At 37.1% G+C, this 18,108-nt stretch overlaps 1 protein-coding gene across 2 annotated transcripts in view; it reads left to right on the forward strand.

The window, feature by feature from the left end:
* Positions 1-17,327, forward strand: part of USP12 (ubiquitin specific peptidase 12) — a 32,841-nt gene extending 15,514 nt beyond the window's left edge. For both annotated transcript variants that reach the window (XM_039718523.1, XM_039718524.1), the window contains 7 exons: positions 853-1,066; positions 4,076-4,302; positions 9,249-9,325; positions 9,516-9,599; positions 12,086-12,283; positions 14,074-14,152; positions 14,705-17,327. In XM_039718523.1, the coding sequence (XP_039574457.1) occupies positions 853-1,066; positions 4,076-4,302; positions 9,249-9,325; positions 9,516-9,599; positions 12,086-12,283; positions 14,074-14,152; positions 14,705-14,806 (981 nt within the window). In that variant the 3' untranslated portion in view covers positions 14,807-17,327. The remainder of the gene's footprint in view (positions 1-852; positions 1,067-4,075; positions 4,303-9,248; positions 9,326-9,515; positions 9,600-12,085; positions 12,284-14,073; positions 14,153-14,704) is intronic.
* The last annotated feature ends 781 nt before the right edge of the window (positions 17,328-18,108 follow it).

Genomic DNA, 18,108 nt, shown 5'->3' on the forward strand with positions numbered 1-18,108 from the left:
TTGACAGGAGTGGTGGGGATGTTTGCAGTGTTGGGGTGAGCTGCAGACAGTGCCAGTGACCTCAGGGCCCTGAAGGAGTCTGAGGAGGGGGACATCTGGAGTGTCCCAGCTGGGGTGTCCTGGTACAAAGTGGGTTATGGACACTTTTCTTGCTGATTCTACTTTCCTCTTTCAGTCCCGTGGCTTGTCTCCTTCAAAGTGTGCACGTCCCAGTTGTGTTCTCTTTTCCCTTCAATCTTGATTTCAAGCTTCCAGCTGCCATAGAATCCTCAGCAGGCCATGTCACGTTGGCATTCAGGAGTTTCCTTAAACAAATCTTGCCACCCTGGAACGAGAACTGAAAATGTAGGAGCAGGTTAAAGTAGTTATTTTGGACTTTGATGACAGCTATTAAGATTTGGAGAATCTAATTCCTGAAGTGTGTGAGGCACTCTCCATTTTTATCTGAATTTCTTCGCCAGTACAAGGTCATGCTGTGCATGTTCATTGCTGTTGTGACTGATGTGTGGTAGACAGATATTTTTACCTGAGCATATTTTGGGATTTGTGACATTGGGGGTATTTTTTAACATTTTGACCCAAATAGATGTAAAATATTACCAATAAGTTAAATTTTAAGTGAGGCAAAATTAAACAGTATTGTTCAAATTAGCCTAGGGTTTTCATGCACTTACATACAGTGTACTTGGTAATCCTTTGTGCATCATCAATTTATTGCTCTACCTTAAAGTCAGGAAGAAATGACTTGCAGAAAATAGACCCCTGCTTATGCATTCTCTTACAGCTTGGAATTACTTTTACCTCTCTACAGCAATGCAATGCAAACTCACAGATCTCTCTCTTGTTTTATAGTTCGGGAATACGTGCTACTGCAACTCCGTTCTCCAGGCACTTTATTTTTGTCGACCATTTCGAGACAAAGTCTTAGCGTACAAGAGTCAGCCAAGAAAAAAAGAGAATCTTCTTACATGCTTAGCTGATCTCTTCCACAGTATAGCCACCCAGAAGAAAAAAGTTGGAGTAATACCTCCCAAGAAATTTATAACAAGATTACGAAAAGAAAATGGTAAGTTTTTTTTCTTTTTCTTTTGTAATAATTATAGCAATTATGGTTTAATTCTGAAGCTGACATAGTGCATACCAGCTAAATGCCTGTGTATTTGTGCTCTGTAAAGTACCCATTTAGAAAGTGCTCTTGGTGCTGTAGTATAAACAAGAGGTGGCCTCAGGATAAGGGTGTAACCCTGGAGCAGTTTTGAGGGGGAATCCTTGTCTCTCTCTCTTCAAATAGAGCTAAAGTGTATTGTCATATTGTCACTATCCGCTTATGAAATTGCTTGCTAGTTTTGTTTCTCTGGAATTTAATATTTGTAAAACCAAAGTTCACTGTAAAACCTTTGTTCTTTGTTTAAGATTATTTTTTGAATGGAGGAATCAGTCTCCCAGAGTCTGTGGAAAGATTTGCCCATAAGAATCTAGATTAAAGCCCCCCACCTTTTAAAATTGACTTAGAATTTATGCAATATGTAACTTGACCTACTTTTAAAACCACTAAGTAGTGGCAAATTGTTTTCTAAATGTCATTGTTATCCTAAATTTCAAGAGTTTTCTAGGGATTTTTCACATTTTTTTGTTTCTTATCTGCAGGACTAATTCTTCAGTCTGTTCTAGAAAATTACTTTATGTTAAAATATAAATTAAGCCTTTTAATCTGCTACTCAATTTGGATACATTTTTATAAAAACACAACTTTTTTCCTTAAGAATTAGTTACTACATTTAAATAAACTGTATGAGATACCATGCTTAACACTGCTGCAATAGATGTGTTCATACTGTTGCAGTCTTTTCCAAGACCGTGAATACAGACTGAAAAAGCATTTAAATGATGACTATCTCCGTTGTAAAAACAAGAAATAAAATATTATGATGACATTCTTAGTTTGACATGGCTCTTCCAGCAAATGCACTCCATGAGCTGTAATGATATTGTTAAAAAAAAAAGCTCTTGGGTGCTGTACAATCACTTGCCTGTGCAGAGTAGAAAACTCATTCCCTTCTTTGGCATGTATACTCGGGTAAGTGTGCTTGTGTTTGATACATTTACAGAAACAGTTCATTATAACAAATGCAGAGGATCATTCAGATGGAAAGCAGAAAGCAAACCACAGGAGCCATTAAGTTCATTATAGAAAGTGTTCTTTGTAATGTGTAATTATGTCATGCCACTAAAATTTTACCCAGAGCAAGGCCATTGGAAAACCTTCAGTAGAGAAGTCAGATGTGCAAGTTCAACCCTTGTACTTTTGGACCTCTTTAATGATGATACTCTCATCTTTTGTACAAATAAATAGCTACATTCAGGCTGCAATTATGTGCTTATCATATATGCTATTAAGTGCTTATTGGAAGGGTTTATAATTTTGAACCTTAAAGAAGAGTTAGTTTAAGAACCAGGTAGGTGTGCAACACCAGTCTAGAGTCTCTTCAGTCAGTATCCAGCTATACCAGGGTGATAACTGAGGACACAGTCTTAAGGTATTCCAGACTCCAAAGCTGCTGCTCCATCTGTATTTGCAGTGTCTGAATACAGCATGCATGTATTATACATCTCTGAACTGGAGAGGAGCTTTTCACCCACTGTGTAGTGACAGGACAAGGGGGAATGGCTTTAAACTGAAAGAGGCCAGGTTTAGATTAGATATCGGGAAGAAATTATCAACTGTGGTGTTGGTGAGGCACGGGAATAGGTTGTCCAGAGAAGCTGTGGATGCCCCATCCCTGGAAGTGTTCACAGCCAGGTTGGATGGTGCTTTGAGCAACCTGCTCTTGTTGGAAGGTGTCCTTGTTCAGAGCAGGGGAGTTGGAACTCAATGATTTTCAAGATCCCTTCTAACCCAAGGAATTCTGTTTCTCTATTAATGACCTTGAAGTTTAATTGCCTGGGAAGCAGCTGCTGGCTTGAAGTCAGCTGGAGGTGTATTGTTGTATTTGCGTAAAGTTCTTCTAATTGTAAAGTGAACAATCTGTAGCTTTCACTTTGCTGTGGTTAGTGCTTATTACTGACTGGGCACTCAGCCCTGACAGGCCTGTGGTACTACACTGTGAAGAACCTCTGAAGTCTTTTACCTCAAGAGACTTGTAACTCTTGCCCTGCCTTGATTTACTTGATTAAATAAAGACCTTGCAATTGGCTAGATTGAACTCACTTGTCTCAAAAATAGTGTGGTAGTTCATTAAATAAACTACATGGTTCCTACTCTTGCCTGACCTATTGCACTACTTAACCTCTCCAAATGACCTAGATTAGCATCGGGGTTTCCCTGCTTAGCTAATAACCCTGGACCTTTTTTTTCTATTTGAAGTTTATTCCTGGTCAGGTGAATGGCTGTAAAGCTTCCCTGGCGTGCCTGTATGCATTTCAAAACTTTAACTTCACTGAGTGTCTTTTTCATTCATCTATCCACTGATGATAGATGAACTTGTACACTGAAGACCTGTCTCTTAGAACATTCTTAGATTGCCAGCAAAGTGAAGTAATTGCACATTAAAAGACTTGTATGATATTAGCTGGGGATATAGAATGCTGTTTAAATAGGCAGGTAAATTTCCTCTCAGCAATTCCTGGTCAGAGAGAAAAGAAGTAACAATTACTGAATCTGTGTTATCCAAGACACTGATCTAAGCTTGGCAGAGATAGCATAGCCGCTGTAGGAGATCCAGTGGCATCTGGAGGCTGGGCAGAATGTCCTGTACCAGTTCTGTGGCACTCCACATACACCTGTGTTTAGGCCATTGAATTGTGCCCTGGTTTTCTTGCAGTGTGGTTCAGTTTGCGGGTAATTTCCATCAGCTGAGTGATTTCTGTCAGAGCAAAGCTGACTTGCTGTCCCCTCTCCCACCCTCTATGTTTTTGGCTTAGTTTATCGAGTAGGCATTTTGGGTTAGTGTTGTATTGCCGGGAATGATTCAAGATGTGAAATCAAGGACTGGTTTGGAAATCTGACTCTCTTAAAAACCTTTCTGTAGTGCAGCACTAACTGATCACTTAGTAAGCCTTCTGTTTTACCTCGTAGAGCTTTTTGATAACTACATGCAGCAGGACGCGCACGAGTTCCTGAACTACCTTCTGAACACCATCGCGGACATCTTGCAAGAGGAGAGGAAGCAGGAGAAGCAGAACGGGCGCGTGCCCAATGGCAGCGTGGACAGTGAGAGCAACAGCCCTCCTGAGCCCACCTGGGTGCACGAGATCTTCCAGGGAACGTTAACGAACGAAACCAGGTGTCTCACCTGTGAAACTGTAAGTTCTCAGGTGCTTTGGAAACACAAATGCTGCCACGTTTCAGAGCTGCGTGCTTCACGGTTCATTTATCCCAGCAGACCATGATATTGGTTTCGTTCTTCAGTGATCTTTGTGTGAATATTTGTGGTTTTTCTTTGTTAGTAAGAACATTTCAGCAGCTCATACGTGAACTGTAGGAAGAGACATTTGGTCAATATTAGGAAATTGCCCAATTGGATGTTATATCATTGTGATCATAATCACCTTCAAAATTTAGATCAGGAAATCCTAAAGTGGTGTATTCTTAAACAGAATAAACTCTATGATTTAAGGGTATGAGGTTCTTCTTAAATTTAATGTCTAAGTAATTAATGTCATGCTTACTGATACATCTCATAATTAAGTATTATGAATCAGTTTCCATGGATTCCTAGTTTTTAAATTTAAAGCTATTGAAATCAAAACACTAATGGTTGGCTTTTGGCACTTTGATTCATAGTAGACTGGGATTCTCAAATAACATACCTTCATGTTCATGGAAATTAATCCTTCCCTAAATGTCTGTCCACAGGAATTCTTCTAATACTACACCCTGAGAAATAAACTTTCTCTGAGTATGCTATACTAAAATATTTTTGAGAAGTTCTACAATAAGAGAAAGAATGAGTTTCATAAAAACTTAAAATTGGATTTTACCAGCTTGAGAAAGAGCAAAAGCAGAACAATTTGAAAATGACAGTAGTTCTGTCATGGTCTCTATTCCTTAGAGATTGTAAAAAAGCTAAATGATTGTGGTTTTTCTCTAACTTCATGCCAATTTTCTTTAACTTAATTAGGTAATATAGATATGTCAGCATGACATTGGAAGGGAGGAATTAATCCAATCTGTATATTTGTCATGTAATTTTCTCAGTCTTCTAGAAATACCCATCTCTTTTATTTCAAAGAAAAGAGCTTCTTAATGTCATGTATAATGTAACTGCAGATTATGAGTAATTTAGGTGCTCGTTCCACGCTACCATCTTTTTTTTCTGGCAGATTTCCCCTCCCTAATAAGTATTTCTTGGCAGCTGTCAATTGTTTCTCTTCCAGTTCTTGAGCTGTTCCTTTTTTTTCCCTTGAAACATGAGTTTAGCCTGTCTTTTGACACAACTGGCATCATTACCTTTCCTCACTGTGGTATTATGAATTGCTGCTGTCAGGATTTTGATCTGGGTACCATCCTTAATGCAATTTTAAAACACTGATATGCTCTTTGCCAGCATATTTTATTAGCTATCAGGTCTGTCACAGTTTTGAGAATTCTACTAACACTGCTTAGGGATTTTTTTTTTTGTATTAGCTATAGCTAATAGAAATATTCAGGTATTGCTGAACAAGACAATAGTCTGGAAACTCTTTTATCAGTTTGTCTTTTTAGTATATCAACTTATGTCTAAAATACAGTGACTTGGAAATGAACACTTAGAAACACATTTGGACACATTGGTAATACTACTGTGAATTTGTCTTATTTTTAAAAATACTGAGTATATATGATTGTTTTGATGCTTATTAGAAGCTGTTGGTATTTAGATTCTTTCTGTGTTTAGAAATATAAGTTAAAATGTTAGGAGTGCTTGGAGATAGCTCATGTACAAGATTACAATAGTGGATGAATTACTGCTTCTTAATGACAAGACAATAGCCCTAGTATATTTTTAATTTGTATTGGAAAATTATTGCATATTTAAATATAAAGTATAACATATATCTTTGCTGAAAGTGACAGTCATTATCTTCTAATTGGACAAACCTCCTCAATGTTCCTAAAATGAGTAAAATTTTATTGTGATTTTGGTTGTCCTGGCTGTGGAAAAGAGCATCCTTCCAGATGCACTGTTTCATTAGCCCATCTTAAAGATAAAAATTGAACTATCTAAAGATGGATCCTCAGTTTAAGTGTGGACAGTGGAGTATAAGGAACATAGATATGATTCTTTAACAAAGATTCATCTTGTGAATCAAGCCACTTTAAGAAATGAATATGTTACAAAAGGATTGTAAGTTGTCTTTACATGTTTTTAATGTGGTTTCTCTTTGTAATGCTTTCACCCTTCCTTGATAGAGGTAGAATGATGAAGTGAATGTAGATTTTATGGCTAATTTATAGACATTAACTAGAAGTTAATTGTTTTTAGGGATTTCTCTCATAGTTTAAAGAAGAATAACAGTAAACCAGAAAGTATTACAATTTGTTTCATTAAGATTAAATTTTGAACAGCTAAATGTGCCCAGTACTTCTACAGAGAAATACAGGAAATTGTCAAAACCACCATATCAGTCTCCAGGTGATGGTCTTGCTCTTGGCTTCAAATGGCATAAAATTCTTTGGCTCAGTTCTGCTTTGGACTGAGAGAAGGCAATAAGGAAAATCCCAGTGTTCTCTCTCACATGAGTACTACAGAGCCTTTAGCTCTGCTCAATTTTGATTTCTCTTTGTTTTTTTAACCAAGATAAATCACACACTTCGTTTCAGCTTCTTTGAAAACTGCTTTCTGTTTTAGCACACATGGCAGTCTATAGCTGCAAAAGCTCTTTTGCCAGTGGGCAGATTCACATTGCCAGTGAAATTCCCAAGTGTAAGAAATAGTGGATTCTCTGAGTGCCAGCCTTGTGAGCTTTGTGTTCTGTGCAGCTTTGGTCACCAGAGTACAGCTGAGCTGTGTGGGTGCAGATGATGTCCTTGACGTGGGAACAGCTCACCATCCTCTTCAGCCAGAGCACTGGAACATCCCAAGTCCTCACTATTACTCAGATGTTCCTGTTAGGAGCACTCGGACAGCTTTTTGAGCACATCAGGGCTCAATTCTACAAGTGCTGAGGTTCTCTGATCATGCCCATCTTTTTTTTATTCTATAGATGATTGAAATATATAGCATTGCTGATTGTAGTCTGAGAAGCTTAGTGATATTTATTTGAAACCTTTACAAAAGGGGGTGAGGCTTGTTAGACTCGAGTGGCTTTCAATTTTTTTTTTTTAATTAAAACTGTATGAGTTCATGTTAGAAAAATTTGTTCGAATACTAAGGCTCACAGAATCTTAAAAATTAAGAATACCAATTTATCAATCACCAACATAAATGGAAAAAAATCCACTTGGCTATTCTTGCAATAAAGCCTTTAATGGATCTCATGATCCTAAGTGCACTGTGCTGGCTAACCTGTGTGAGGTGTTTTAAGGCCATATTATCACAGAGAATGGAAATTGTTCTTTTACAAACTTCGGTTTTCAGTACCAATCTCTTTTTAACCAAGTAGAACACATCCCTTCCCTCCTCTCCATTGCCCTTACAGCTTTTGTGTGGGATAAAGCTGCCTGTGAAATCTGTATTGTTTCGTGTAATTTTCTTTGATTAGACCAAAAGAGGAAGAATTATCTAATTTCATGTCTGAATAACACTGATCACATGACTCCCTAATTCCAGCTGTCCTAGCTGAAGACTGCAGCAGCAGAGTATTTTCTAGAACTGATTTTTTTTTCCTGAGTCATTCTTAATCCCCAGTTACAATGATTTCTACCAGAGTTCTTCATGTTATAAATGCAGGTCTGATAATTCCAGGAGTGATTTGCAAGGGGATATTTTGAAGATTTGACCACACAACTAAACCATGATACATTCATACAGGAAATGTGCAGCATGCTGAAGATGCACATGGCTTTTTTTCCCACTCTGAACATTTTGGAAGTTTTCCTTATGTGTTCTGTGATCTCTAAAAGTATAAACACTATACTTGAGCATTTGAATATTGCAGTTGAAGTCATGTGTACTGACATAGTGGCTTTTTTGAGATGCACACTTAACTCTTGGAAAGACTAGGGGCAGAACAGTGGGAGCCCAGTCTTCTCACAGGTATTAACAGAAGCTTTCTGCTTAATTTCCTGGGTGTTTGGATTTGCCCTGTGTTTTTAATGCTCAAATATGGTTGTCTCAACCATCTGCTTTTTTCTTTTTTTCTCCATGTACACTGCCCTTAGGAGCTGTGTGTTTTTCATATCTTGATTATCAGAGAGCAACTTTCCACTTTTTTTTTTCCATTCTGAGTTGAAAAGGGACCATAAATCTTGTATGTTTAAAAGATCAACTTACATTATTTTCCTGTAGCCATATCACTTTTCCTGCATTCAGTCAAGAAACTGCAGCCAGGTGTCTTTCCTAAGAGCATTTAGTTCTGTATCTAGGCAGAGACCATTGTCATGAATGTCTATCTTTAAATGCAGAGAGGACACACTAGCAGGCAAAAGTTAAGGTTACACATAACTGTTTTTTGAAACTTCAATAACATAGTTGGTTTTCAGGGCAGCTGTGGATGTTTTCATTTGTCAGGGTGTGTGGTGGAATTTATTCTCTGCTTCTAGAATGTTCTGTTTTACTTTCTTGTTACTCTTACATTTTTGTGAGAATTGGCTACTATTCTGCCTCTGCCAGACCAAGCCCCTAGCTCTCATTTGCCAAATTTACTGTGCTGCTCCTTTAAGAGTATGAGTCTAGCCTGGAAGAGGCTTCAAAATATTCATGCTGTTTATTGGGTACACTGTGACATGCAAATACATAACTTTCAGTTCAAGGGAGTCAGAACAACAGAAGTGAGAGCAGTAAGAAGAACAATCACACTGATTCTGTTCTTTTGAAAAATCTGAGTTGTAGAAGAAACTTGGCATTAATATAATTGATCTGAAATCACAGCATAATGACAACTGGCATTATATACACCCAGAGATTCATACACATTTCACACTTCCTGAAAAAAAAACCCAGAAAATATAGCAAATCTCTGAAATAAAAAAGCCACTTGCAAACATTTTTAAAAGGATATTATAGAGTAAAAGATGCATTCTGTCAATAGAGAGTAGTACTGAAAAACAGAGGCATATTAGTATTATTTGTCTTAACTATGTTCTGTTGGGTCTTCTTTTCATGCAGGTAAGCAGCAAGGATGAAGACTTCCTAGACCTTTCAGTTGACGTGGAGCAGAATACTTCAATCACTCACTGTTTAAGGTAGGCACAAAAATCTAAATTTTTGTGATTTGCCTTTACCTGTTACCCAGAAAGCAGGAAATAAGCTGCCAGTTCTATCTTATGTAGATTGAAGTGTATTGTTATGATGATATTGTACATTTATATGGATATTTAATATATAAAAAAATTAGCGTTTACAGTTTTTCTTTTGTTTTTTTTTTTTACTCAGGGGTTTCAGCAACACAGAAACTCTGTGCAGTGAATACAAGTATTACTGTGAAGAGTGTCGCAGTAAGCAAGAAGCACATAAAAGGTACAGCATATATAAAAAAAATTAGCGTTTACAGCTTTTTTTTGTTTTTTTTTTTACTCAGGGGTTTCAGCAACACAGAAACTCTGTGCAGTGAATACAAGTATTACTGTGAAGAGTGTCGCAGTAAGCAAGAAGCACATAAAAGGTACAGCACAGCTGGGGAAGGAGACAAATAACCCATGCATTCAGTGAAAATACTCTGGTACTACTTCTGTGTGTGTGTGTAAAGGAGAGAACACCCTTTTCCCCTTCATTTTTCCACTCTTCTTCCACTTAAAAGTAACTTGCCTTCATTTCTCTTGCTAGAATTCAATGTGTCTCTTTCCATGAGTAGTGAGAATCCATATAAAACATTTTGGGACTCCTTTGATCATTATTTTACAAACAAGAAAATGAATAGTCTTAAGACTAAAAAAAAGTTAAAAAGCCAATTAAAACAAACTGTTGGGGACTAATCAAAAGTAATTGGCAATGATGAAGCCATTGATTGCATGTGACTTCTTACACTTAGTTTTGTTTTGAAAAGAAATAATTTTTCCAGTTGCTGAAAGATTCAGCTTGAAAGCACTTTTTCTAACTATTGTTGTTAACTGAGTTTCTGATTTCTTAAACGTGTTTAAGATTAGTTTTAAATTAATTAGTTTGATTAGTTGTGCTAGACTGCTTGACAGTGCTCCTGACAATCATCAGAAGCTCTGTGGAAGCCTGAAAAGCATTATGCTTGTTTAAAACCAATTCTTGTCTGCCTAATAATTCTAGTCTTGTTTACACCTTTGAAAAACCTGTCAATTTGTGTGCTGTGTGGTTATTTATTATCTGAGAAAGTATTTGGCTGAAGGAGTGGGAGCTCTGACGTGCTCTACTGGTTAGACCACTGCTGCTGGTTATTTGGTTTGCCACAGATCGCACACACAGCTTTTGCATATCTCATCTGCCAAGTCTGCCTTCACATGTTGCCTAAGCTTACTAATTGGTGTCTGCTAGAGATGGTGACTCCAGGCCTGTTTTCTGTTGCCTGAGCTCTTTTTCTGTGTGGAAGGTAACGTGAGCCATGACCAATATAAATTGTGTTGACATAAATCTGTACTGTAGGCAGTTCCGTGGCAAAACACAGCTTTGATTGCTTATATTTTGGGTTTCACGTGGGGCATAAGTTCAGTTTCACTGCAGTCATGTTCTTCTTCCATCTCTATAAAACAGTTTATCTGTGGTGGGGACTACTCAGCTAGCAAAGATGGTGTACCAAATTTCTTCACCACTGAAAGAGCTCCAATTACCAAACACAGTTACATCATAAAGAGAGGACCTAGTTTTGAAAAGAGAGCAGAAATTGTAGCCATAATATAATAAAAATGTAACTCACCCTAAAAAATAGTTTTTGTTATCTTTCTGCCCTGCTCCAGCTGTTTTCATGTCCTAGTTCCCTTGTGGGCAGGTGAGTTACCAAGGAATTTGTCCACAGCCCCCTATCTTTTGAAAACGGGTTGTCTTTTACAAATTTCCTGATATTCTGAAAGTGTGGTCTTAACAGGCATGTCTGAAGCCTGGGCTGTATTGCAGAGACTTCTGAGTTGCCTTTTGGGGCTGAAAGTTTGAAAAGTCAGCGCTGTGCTGGTCTAAGGGACATGGCTGTGCCAAGAAGCAGAGCTCTGTTGGTTGCTCTGTTAAGATGGGCAGATTGATTGCCCAAAATTTGGAAGTCTGTGTTTGCTGCCAGGCCAACTCTGGTTGGCTGAGCAGGATTTGTGGGCACTGATGTGAGATCTCAGTACGTCATGCTAGGGAAAGGGGCTATTGAGCCCTCAGTAGAACTGGGTCCCTTTCTGGCTCTGACTGCCGTAAAACATTGCTGCAACATTTGTACGAAATTTTTGTGCCAGAGCTCAGCCTTATCTTGTTTGGATAGCAGGAGGTAGGTGCATAACAGTGGGCTATTTGTGTCCCTTGGAAATTTTAAATGAATGCCTTGGAAAAGAATGGCTAGGAAAACTTGGAGTAATACTTATGTGACAAAGTGGTGTAACAAAGCTTATTTTAAAGAGCTTGTTTGACTTGGCTGGTTTACTGGGAAATTCAGCTGGAACAGGGCCTCTGAAATAGCTCTGTTGCAAAACCTGCCCTGTACATCAAGTGGGATGTAGGTTTTGCTTTTGGAACTCTGGAAAGCTATGGGTAAATAAACTTAAAAATTGAATTCTGTGCTATGTGATCTTTATGTCTAAATTATTATGTGAGCTCATCATAGCTGCTTTTATATACTATATCTTACTGTTTTAAATACATTTTTGGTTCTCTTTTAGTTAAAAATCTTCCTTTAGTTTAGCAACACAAGATACTTTTAAACAGAATTATTTTGGTTTCTTTTAATGCTTGCAATGGTTTTTAAAGACTTCAGTAAAACAAGTTTTTTGTTTGTTGATATGACTGAATGTTTAGGATGAATATTGGAAACACTGTTGGCCTTTTGGGTTTGTTCTTTTTTTCAGGATGAAAGTAAAAAAGCTGCCTATGATTCTAGCTCTCCATTTGAAGAGATTTAAGTACATGGATCAGCTGCATCGATACACAAAACTCTCTTATAGAGTAGTTTTTCCTTTAGAGCTTCGTTTATTTAACACCTCAGGAGATGCCACCAATCCTGACAGAATGTATGACCTTGTTGCTGTGGTAGTTCATTGTGGAAGGTAATAACTCTGCTTTAAGCAAGGGATTTTTTTATGAGTGTAACCGTGCTTAAAAGAACAACACAAAGCACCCAGTGTCATATAAATCAATAGCAAATAAATACCTTTTGAAAAGAAACTTATTTAAGAAAAAAATTATATGGGGAAAAGCTATCAGTCCTGACAGAAATTATGGCCTTGTTGCTTTGAGAGATCATTGTGAAACATGGCAACTGTATTTCACATTACAGATCTTTATATGAACTTAACTGTGTTGAAAAAAAAAAACAACAACACAAAACACACATTATTGTATAATAGTATTTAAAAACAGTTTCTAAGGAAAAAAGCTTCCTTAGGAAGGAAAGCATTATAGAAAGATTAATTTATAAAGCATTTTCTTTAGGGTGTGTTTTTTTTCTTAAGGCTTGAGCAACATTTTCTGAAATATATCCGTATATTATCAGTTTTGTTGATTACTTTGTTTCATTGCTTTCAGAATAGGACTGTTAGATTTGTATTTGATTTTGCTATATTCAACAAATGTTCTTGTGGCTTCAAGGCTCAAAACCAGCTTGTTCTACAAACTGCTTATTGAGTGGATAAAAGCCCCAAGTTGAAAACTTGAAAATTACAAGTTGACATCTAGAATGATAGAATAATTTATGTTGCAAAGTCAAATACTAAAACTCAAAGCAGGGTAACTTTGACATTAGATTAGGTTGCACTGGTCACAGTTTCATAACTAGGAATCCTAATTTCCCTTTCTCTTTGGGCAATTTACTCCACTTAGTCTTTTCACAATGACTAAAGAGTTAAGATAAATAGATCTCAAATTGGACAATTTTGGAAAATAAGCCTTTGTGCTGTAGTTTTCTGTGACACTCTTGTTCTGGATGATAAGGGAAGTTCTTTCTGGCCGTTTTGACCATTTCTGCCTTCTTGGGGACTGCTCTGTTCTCGGAGCCATGGGCAGGAGGGAGATGCCCATGCTGTTTTCATGGTGTTGGTGATCTGGTGCACAGACATCTCCCTCAGGATGGCACCTTCCCTCTCTGACCTGGACACAAGAGCCATGGGAGTGCTGCTGGCCAGTTACAGCAACTCCACAACTGCTTTAACTCGGTTGTGCACTCTCACTTGTAAGGTTCAGCTGTTTCAGAAATTGTACTTTTTCCTTACTGGAAACCTGATGAGAAATAAGACAATCCTAAAGACCTGGTGGGTTGTTTTTTCTGGCATAGTCGTGGAGAAATTTCTTGTCTGCCACAACTGAAGAGGCTAAGCATTGTAACAGTTTTAATTAGGAGCCCTTCTCATTGCTGAGCTTCTTGAGACTCCCAAACTGCCCATTTAATTCAGCTTCTGTTTACACTGGACCAGATACAGAGACTGTATCTGGTCCACTGTAAACAGAGATAGGCAGCAGCTCTACAGGCTTTTTTCTTTCTGAAGATCAGAAATAGTTTGGGATCTGTTCTGTCTCCATGAAATATCAGAATGCTTTATTGATTTAACTTCTCTGTCTCTGTTTAAGATTTCATTTATGTTTTCAGTGGCTGTGCTGCTCATTCCTTATTTGAAATTGTAATCCTTTATTTAGCATAATAAGTAAGACTGTATTATGAGGATGATGTAAGTAGAGAGTAAAAAAAAAAGACAAGACACATCGAAACAGAAATTGTAGTGGTAGCCATTTTAATTACTGTTAAGTATTCATTTTCTACAAGAAAAGTAATTTAAGGGAATGCTTCTCCACATATATAATATGTGTGTTATGGTTTATGTTCTTTCCTAATTTTATTTTACAGTGGCCCTAACAGAGGACATTATATTGCAATAGTGAAGAGTCATGATTTTTGGTTGCTTTTTGATGATGATATTGTTGAGGTAAGCCCAACCAGAGCACATGCACCCCCCTTGTGGATCTGATTATTTAAAGTGGAGTGACTGGTGTGCTGATGAAAAGGGGCTTCAACCCCAGTCTAAATGAGCAATAACTGTGTGTGCAGAGCTGTGCCTTATAATTTGACTGTACAACACTTTGAATTGCATTTAGGCTTTTGTACTTAAAAGAAACTCTTTTGTTTATGACCACTGTCTTTCACCATTGTTTAATAAACTTTTCTGTGGCAAGAAGGCAAATAATGATATGGATGAATTGGGTTTTAGCTTACAATATATAGGAACTTAATGCAATAGTTACAACAACACTTAAAAATTTATATATAAAACATACATAGCTGCTGCCCTCTGTGCAGTTGATGGCTGAGGGGAAGCTGAGACATAACAAGTTTAAGAATTATTTGGATTTTATTGTTTTATGTAATTATGTGAAAGTTAATTTGGTTTGACAGTGACTTTTAGAGTGCAACCTAATGTTATGTGGATATTATGCAAGACATTCCTCATTGCTTCAATTTTTTGTGTTTTTACATCCAGAAAATTGATGCACAAGCTATTGAAGAATTCTACGGGTTGACATCAGACATCTCCAAGAACTCTGAGTCTGGCTACATCCTCTTCTATCAGTCTCGGGACTGAGGGGGAGCTGTAGTGAAGAGAGATTTTTGTGTCTCACATCTTCTCTTTCCTGGAATGGAGCAAGCACTGAAGAGAAGGAAAGCAGGGAGCTCTAGGGGCAATAGCACAGTTTGCACACAACTAAGAAAAGAGTTTGGGGTTCTTAAAATGTTTGTACCATTTTCATTTTATTTGCTCAGGTATCATGCTGACTGCACATCTCCACTGCATCCCATAAAAGCAAAAAGAGAGATACCAGCCACTCTTGCAGGAGCTTTCCTTTGGGAATGCCATCTCTGTGGTCCTAGTTCAAAGCCCATTGAAGCCTTCCATGGACTTCAGTGGCCTTTGGATCAGTTCTCACTGTGCTGCCAGATTGGTGCAGTTAGGAGCGTTAGAAATCTGTATTTCATACAGACTTTGTGTATAAAAGGTAAAGGATTCCCTGTGAAGTTAGTTTCCTGTGCTTAAGTTCAAAAGAATGAGGTTTGGAAGGTTAACATGTTAGCAAAAAGTTATGTCTGGGCCCAACTCAATTGCCTTCTTGATGGAAGTGGTTGAACTGAAGGTTCAGGTGTCAGGGAGGCAAGGATGCTTTGCTTCTCTGGAGAAGCTTACATTATTTATAACGTGTGATCGGGAACAATCAGTCAAGGTTATGGCTTTTCATCTCCGTATGGGGAAAGATTGGGTTTGTAATAGTTTATTTTTTATTTATAAATTATTGTAACTTAGGATCTTGTGTATTGTCCTTCATTCTAACAAGTACTGGGAATTTTATATATTCATTTGAATTTAAACTAATTATGTTTAAATATTAAAGGAGAGACAATAAAAATTACAAAAGCAACACCTCTGATATCTGAAAAAATTTATAACACAGAAGAGAGATTTCCTTCTGGGGGAACTGGTATCTAACTCAGGTACTTCATTAAATAAAATCAGAATAGACTCTTCCCATTAACGGGTAAAAAAAGTGATCAAACTGTTATGTAGAAGACTTAAATGATAAGAAAATGTTGGTGCAGTGGTGGTATACCAGTCTTTGTAGTTCTTTGATGATTTGTTAATGGTTCATACTCTAGGCAAATTAGAATGATTTGGATCAAAGTAAATATTTTAAGAATATTATTTCCTCTCCTAAAAGCAGATCAACTTCTCTTAAGCATTAAATTAAGTCTGAGTAATAAGAAGAAATAGATTTGGAATTTCATGAGACTGAAGATACCACATACCTGTAAAATAATAATATTTAAGTCCTGTATAGTGGAAGTTTTTTTAAATTAAGCAGTTTACCTTGCTTTAGGCTTATGAAACAGCATTAAGAATTAAAACTTGACAGAACACCTGATCTGTAAGAAATGTGAACTATTTGACATTCTTCACTTAGGAGTACATTGTCTGACAGTAACTGAATGTAATTTCTGGAAGGTCATTGGATGTGCATTCCAGATTATGGCAATCAGGTCTTGGATGTCCTTGTCACTCCCTTGTCAGCTAGTGATTTTTACATTACTGTAATTTTCTAAGGTTATTTTATTGATACTCTTACAACTTTTAAAAAGATTTGTCTGCTGCTATAACTGACTATTTACTTACCTGTATCTTTTAGCTCAGGAAATGACTTCACCTATTCACTCAGTTGAACAAATCTTTAACAGGGTCACTAAATAAATTGGGCTATTTAGCAACTGTCATACTATAACAAATCGCTTTTGTAAGATGCAGAGTTTCTAATGCCTTGGTTTGGCTAGAATTCTTTTATAGAAGTTTATGTATCATGATTAAACTACCAGCATTGTAAAGTAAAGCCTAAATATTGTGGGAGGTGCAGAAAAATATGATTGGATTTTTCTGAAAGGATTCGAATAATGTTAACATCTTTTTGGCTTTCAATAGAAAAAGGGTTTAAGGGGTAAATCAGTTGAATAATGGTGCATGTTAGAAGGATGAAGTCCTTTGCATACTAAAGGTACAGTATTGCAAAAGAACTGTCATATTACCTTTTGCTAATTTGTTTGGTCTTTTTTTTCTTTTTTTTTATGTTTTTTTTTTGGTTTTTTTTTCTTTTGTTTTAATGTAGTTGAAAGCTGAGGCTAGTTGATAAATGTTTTATACTTTAACAAAATTCAAAACATTTTTGTTGTTTCACTGGTTTTACTCCTGCTATGTATTTTTATAAGATGCTGACTTTTATTTTGTATAGGGGTTTTGAGATAGTATTCCAAATTATATATTTCGTTTTTCTTTTAGCGCAGCTGAAATAATTGTAAGTTCTTAATTAAACTGATGTCAGAAACTGCAACTTAAAACAGAATTAAAAGAGACAGAAATACAAAATATAACTGATTGGTATGTAAAACATTATAGAAATTTTTCTTGACTGTAATACAGTGAGGAGTGTGGGAAAGTTGTCAATTGTTGTAAATGGTGGAATTTATTTGCTGTGTAACTATGTAAATGTCACTTGGGATTGCAGTCCCTTATTTTGTATATTGGAGCAAAAAACTTCTATTAAATAAAGTTATGTTCTCTAAAGATACATGCTGTATCTTTTGTGGAGCCCAGATGGTCAGTCAGCTGCCTTTTTGTACTTTAAAATGTTTGAAAAAAACCCCAACTATGTGGAACTTGCTGTATTAGGCCAACTGCCCTGAGACCTGTGCAGAGAGGTGTGTTTGAGTACACTGCATTAAGTATCTTACTCAGTGTGTTGTTAGGGAAATCATAGGGTGGCAGCCATGTTTGGGGTGGTGTGCTTCTCTAGGAATAGTTTTTGGTAAATCCTACGTCTCTGAGGTAGAAGAGAAGGGAGTGTTCTTCCTGGACTTCTCCCTTAAAAACAAATTTGTACCTTCCCACAAAACACACGTCTGAGTTACCCAAGGGATTTCTTGGATTGCCACCTTGTGGGAGGGAAAACAGAAGGAAAGAAAAATGGGATTATTTACAGCATTAACTTGTTAGAGACTGACAAAGGACTGGAGTCCAATATCACAAATACAAACTAGCTGGTTGCAGTACCCATGGATGATCTGGAATCATTCTTCACTTGGAGTCCCCTCTTCTTTTGTAATTCAAATAAATGAATGTGGGGTTTCACAAACAGTTCAGACCCTGCCATATTCATAATTGTGATGACTGTATCTGTAGTCTTTCATTGCCCAGAAATGGTGACTTTTAGGTGTTGGGGTACATGTCTGAATGGCTAAACCAAGTTGTGTTCTCAGAATTTAGTCATAAATCAGATTGCATCTCCTTAGGTGGCATTCAGGTGCTGGTAGCACATGGGGATTTGGGGCCACTTCAGATCCCCACCACAG

Source organism: Passer montanus, unplaced genomic scaffold (genome assembly GCF_014805655.1).
Source record: "Passer montanus isolate IOZ18808 unplaced genomic scaffold, ASM1480565v1 scaffold4, whole genome shotgun sequence".
NCBI classification, from domain to species: Eukaryota; Metazoa; Chordata; class Aves; order Passeriformes; family Passeridae; genus Passer; species Passer montanus.